The sequence below is a fragment of the Penaeus japonicus genome, unplaced genomic scaffold (genome assembly GCF_977035675.1).
Source record: "Penaeus japonicus unplaced genomic scaffold, GWHDUDI00000001_assembly GWHDUDI00000011, whole genome shotgun sequence".
Classification (NCBI taxonomy): domain Eukaryota; kingdom Metazoa; phylum Arthropoda; class Malacostraca; order Decapoda; family Penaeidae; genus Penaeus; species Penaeus japonicus.
In genome coordinates this window covers 31,652,766-31,657,765 of record NW_028234413.1, presented here as the reverse complement: position 1 = coordinate 31,657,765, position 5,000 = coordinate 31,652,766, and the positions used below count along the sequence as shown (strand labels likewise).

General features: G+C 37.5%; 1 protein-coding gene across 1 annotated transcript in view; it reads left to right on the top strand.

The window, feature by feature from the left end:
- The window catches only part of raptor (regulatory associated protein of MTOR complex 1), a 24,818-nt gene that overhangs the window by 8,839 nt on the left and 10,979 nt on the right, over positions 1-5,000 (top strand). The window contains exons 5-14 of the mRNA XM_086541436.1: positions 1-170; positions 724-824; positions 1,205-1,338; positions 1,518-1,712; positions 1,852-2,046; positions 2,312-2,386; positions 2,534-2,791; positions 3,978-4,127; positions 4,269-4,472; positions 4,583-4,679. The exon at positions 1-170 is cut by the window's left edge and continues 54 nt beyond it. Coding sequence (XP_086397562.1) covers positions 1-170; positions 724-824; positions 1,205-1,338; positions 1,518-1,712; positions 1,852-2,046; positions 2,312-2,386; positions 2,534-2,791; positions 3,978-4,127; positions 4,269-4,472; positions 4,583-4,679 — 1,579 coding nt within the window. The remainder of the gene's footprint in view (positions 171-723; positions 825-1,204; positions 1,339-1,517; positions 1,713-1,851; positions 2,047-2,311; positions 2,387-2,533; positions 2,792-3,977; positions 4,128-4,268; positions 4,473-4,582; positions 4,680-5,000) is intronic.

The window sequence follows — 5,000 nt, the reverse complement described above, 5'->3', positions numbered from 1 at the left end:
ATTCAGCTTGGGGCATGTGGAGCGAAGGAGATTCTCCCCATGAACCCAGACCTTCCTGCCGATATGTTCACTGCTTGCCTTACCACCCCCATTAGCATGGCAGTGAGGTGGTATCTCTTGCAGAATAAGGGCAAGCTTCTCCAAGGCCTTAATCTTGATATAGTAGACAAGTAAGTCTTGAGACATGCCTATATAGACAGAAAATCAATGCAATGGTCAATGCAATTTTTCTTCTTCTTTCTTCTTTATAGTATTATATCCTTCTCTTTTTCTCGGCATCCAGAATGTGTGTGTGTGGATGTATTGAATGGGTATATTCTGTGTTTTTGTTTGTACCTGTCTTTATGTGTAATCTTTAGTGTTAGTGATATGTATGTGTGTTATATGTGTGTGCTCTTTGTGTGTGTGTGTGTGTGTGTGTGTGTGTGTGTGTGTTTGCATGTGTGTGTGTGTGTTAGTGATGTGCTTGTGTTTTAGTGATGTTTGTGTTTTAGTGATTGTGTGTGTGTGTGTGCGTGCATGCATGCGCGCACTGTATGTAGTCATCTTCTTAGGTATGAGTGCATGGGAAGTGGGTAAATGTGAAAGATTAGGAAAGGAATATTTTTATTATGTTTCATGTTTGATATTGTATGGACTTATTGACCTAATGAAAAAGATCTCCAACTGGTTCATGAATATTTTCATAGGCATTGATTAATGTTTCATGACCTGTATTTGCAGAATCCCAGGGCAGCTAAGTGATAGAAGAACAATGCTTGGGGAATTGAACTGGATATTTACTGCTATTACAGACACTATAGCTTGGAATACCCTTCCTAGAGGTAAGAATACAGAGACAAGAATTTGTTTGACCCTAGATTTTATTTTTCTTACCTTTTCCTTTTCTTTTTATTCCTTTTTCTCCTCTTCCTATTTTCTATTGCTCCATTTCCTCCTCCTTCCCTTTCCTCTACCCTCCCCTTCTTCCTTCTCCTTTCTTCTCCCTTTTTTCTTCCATCCTCTCCTGCCTCAATCTCCTCCTTCCTCTTTCCTTCCTCTCTTCCTCACCTTTATCCTCATCTCCTTCCTCTTCCCTTATATTGTCTTGTAACCCTCTTCCCTCTTATCACCATATTGTCCCTCTCCTTCTCTTTTACAATATATATGGAATAATGTAATTTTTTAAGCATATCATCTTGTTCTAATTCATGGATCTCTTCAGACCTTTTTCAGAAACTGTTCAGACAAGACCTTTTGGTTGCAAGCCTTTTTCGCAATTTCTTACTAGCACAGAGGATAATGAGATCCTATGATTGCACACCAGTATCCTCTCCACAACTTCCCCCAACCCATCAGGTAAGGTTATTTGAATTATTTTGAAAATGAGGATTTTTACAAAGCAATGAATGTTAATGGAGCAGTTGTGAGAAGCTGGGATTTAAGAACTCCATTTGAGAAATAGAGAAAAACCTTGGAATGGGTTAAATAGAATATGTAGGCTTTATGGGTAAAAAGTAGATGCTTCTTTTTTTCAGCACCCTATGTGGGATGCATGGGACCTTGCTTTGGAGCTATGCCTTGGGCAGCTGCCAACAGCACTCCGCACAGAGGATCCTTACTCACATGTGCACTCACCATTCTTTGAGGAACAGCTCACAGCCTTTCAAGTTTGGTTAGACTTGGGTCATGAACAGAGACATCCACCTGAACAACTACCAATTGTCCTACAGGTGAGACCAAAGGGATTGACTTTTGTGATCTCCCAATAGGGAAGCATATATTTTGGTATCATGAGCTTGTAAAAGAAAAGGATTTATAACCTAACTTTCATGAATATGTTTTTTATCTGTTTTAAATCCATGCCTCCAGGTTCTACTAAGTCAGGTGCACCGTCCTCGAGCCCTGGAACTTCTAGGGAGTTTCCTGGCCTTAGGCCCCTGGGCAGTCAACTTGGTATTATCTGTAGGCATCTTTCCATATGTTTTACGCCTTTTGCAGTCATCAGCACGGGAGTTAAGGCCACTCTTAGTCTTTCTTTGGGCTAAGATTCTCGCAGTGGATCCAGTATGTATTAATGTTTATCTCTGACCAAAATTTAAATTTTTAATTTTTTCAAGCTATAGGTATGAATATTGAACAAGGATAAATTATGATGATGTAGAATGTGGAGATTTTAGAATATGTAAAGATTAGTTTAAATAACTTACAAGACATTTTTGAGATGTGTTTTAAATTTAGATATATATATATTTTCAAATATTTCATAATTACTGAAGAGTGCATTGAAGAGTGTGTGAGATTATTTCTTATTACATGCCTTTTGTTTCAGAGTTGCAAAGCAGACTTAGTGCGAGAAGATGGTTACAAATATTTCCTGAAAGTTCTAGCTGATCCTTCGATGCCTGTATGTATATATGCATATATTTAGCAGATATTCCAAATGATTCTGTTTTTTTTCCCTAAGATGAGTAGATGCTAAGAGTATCAGTTATGAATAATTAAACTAAAAGACATATTGATATCAAAGTTGTTTTCCGTGTCATGACTTTAGGCTGAGCATCGTACCATGGCAGCATTTGTGCTGGGTGTCATTGTATGGGAACACCCTGAAGGACAACGAGTAGCTCTGCAGGGTTCTCTTATGCCACTTTGTCTAGAACAAGTGTCAGATCACCACCCGCCTCTCAGGCAGTGGGCTACACTCTGCCTTGGCCGCACATGGCATCACCACCCTGACGCAAGATGGGCTGCAACTCGTGACAATGCCCATGAAAAGCTGTACACACTTCTATCAGATCCTGTGCCAGAGGTAAGACCAGTTTCCACGTTGAAGGCCACGGTGCGGCCAGGTTGTTACAATTCCAGCAACTGATTGTAAATTATGATTACAATTGTCATCATCACTCTCATTACTAATAGTACAATAAAGAAACACAGTGATCCACTCTCCCCCAATGTGTTTTTAGTTTTTACTTGCACCTAATGGAAATACATTTTACAATATTTGGTGCAATACCTGTATATAGCAAGCACATGTGTAGCTGGCAACTCACACAAGGTGTATGATTAGCCAAATGGCCATCCTCACTCATTCTGAATTGTATAGTCATATTTATAGCCTTTTACACATGTTAGATATATATTGTAGTTTCAAATAAATATTGTTAGAAGGAAAAGAAAAGAAATAGAATCATGTAAGACTACTTTATGACAAGAAGTACCTTGCTTTTATTTTGAAGTATATCTGTAGATATAGATATATTTTGTAAATATACTCATATTTTATACATTATAAAGGTGTAAGTGAGTTAGTAAGTGTGTGTAACAGGTCAGTGTTGCTATCTTTTGGGTGCCCTGTGCCTCTCCTCAGTGGATCTTTAGGGGGAGGAAGATAGCTGGGTATACACCACCCTTTTTGCAATTGCAGCTTATGGTTCTTGCAAATACAGCCTTGTATTTTAGGGATGTATTCTAATGGCAAAAGATGTAGTGTATGCTTGGCTGGGGTGTCAGATAAAGCATTGCAAAAGTGGACTAAGTATTTGGGTCCAGTTTTGCAATGCTTCATCTAACATCCTTTAGGAAATAGGAGAAGCTTGACACATTTTCCAGGGGTGTGGATTTTATGTTTATATGTATATATATATATATATATATATATATATATATATATATATATATATATATATATATATATATATATATATATATATATATATATATATATACATATAACTAGGCAGTCCCAAGTAATTATAAAGGTTCAGGGTATCCATATATATGCTCTGTAACGTAATACACTATTATAAAATATCTCACAAAAATTGGAGCAACTTCAAGGCTGAAAGTGCTCAAAATTCACCTTCAGGAGAGTTTCATGTAAAATCATAAGGAATCTTAAGTTGGCTTCATGGTAATATATTTTGTTTTATAATAGATATTATGAAGTATTTGAAGTTAAGTCCTCATTGTAATCAACATTTTATTTTCCAAAGGTTCGAGGAGCAGCAGTATTCTCCCTAGGAACATTTGTTAGCAGTCTGGCTAGCCACGAGAGGACGGACCATGCACGTGCCATAGACCACACCATTGCCATAACACTAGCCAACACTGTCACTCATGATGGCTCTCCACTTGTCAGACGAGTAAGAAAAATCTATCTTACCATCTAAAAGCTACATGACACCAGTTGTGTATGATAAAGTTATATGATGTAGCTGCATAAAGTTGATATAGTGCAAGAGTGAAACTAATTCTCATTTTTTCCTTTTTTTTCCCCTTTCTAGGAGTTAGTAGTTGCCTTGCAATATCTCATCCAGATGTATGAGAGCTCTTTCCTCACTGTAGCGCGGCAATATTTTCGTGATGAGATGATTGATCTTTCACCCCAGTCACTTACCTCTTCTACTGATAGCATAATGTCACCATCAAACAGCATCAGTCGTGTATTTTCACGGCAAGGGGGAAGACAAGTAACATCCCCTAATCAGGTGAATGTTCCTAATTTCTTTATGGAAATACTATGCTCTAAGAGAAATTTCTTCCTTATTGTATATTTATTGCAAAAGATTGATTTTGACATTTGCTATCATTTCCCCAGACACTAGGGACAAGTCCAGACACTTCCCTAACTGACTATGGCCATATGTCACCAGGAGTGAAAAGGACAGCATCAACACATTCTATTTCTTCCCTAGGTGAGTTTGATATCTTTGTTAAAATAACTATGTTATAAGTTTTTCAAAGATTAGGTTAATCCACAAATAATGTCCCTTGGAACTAAGTTTTACCATATGTTTGTGTAGCTATTCTGTGTTCATATTGGTTTGGCTGTGTTAATTTTTGGGTATTAGATATTATAAAAAAAAAATGATGTTTGACATTTTTAAATGCTGTATTGAAATACTCTTAACCCATTTGCGCTGGTTGATGTCCAATCACGGGGATAGAAAATGTTCCCAAACCCAGGTGACATCCTGAGACGTCGTACATTTTCTTGCTGAGTTCTGGGCAGGGCA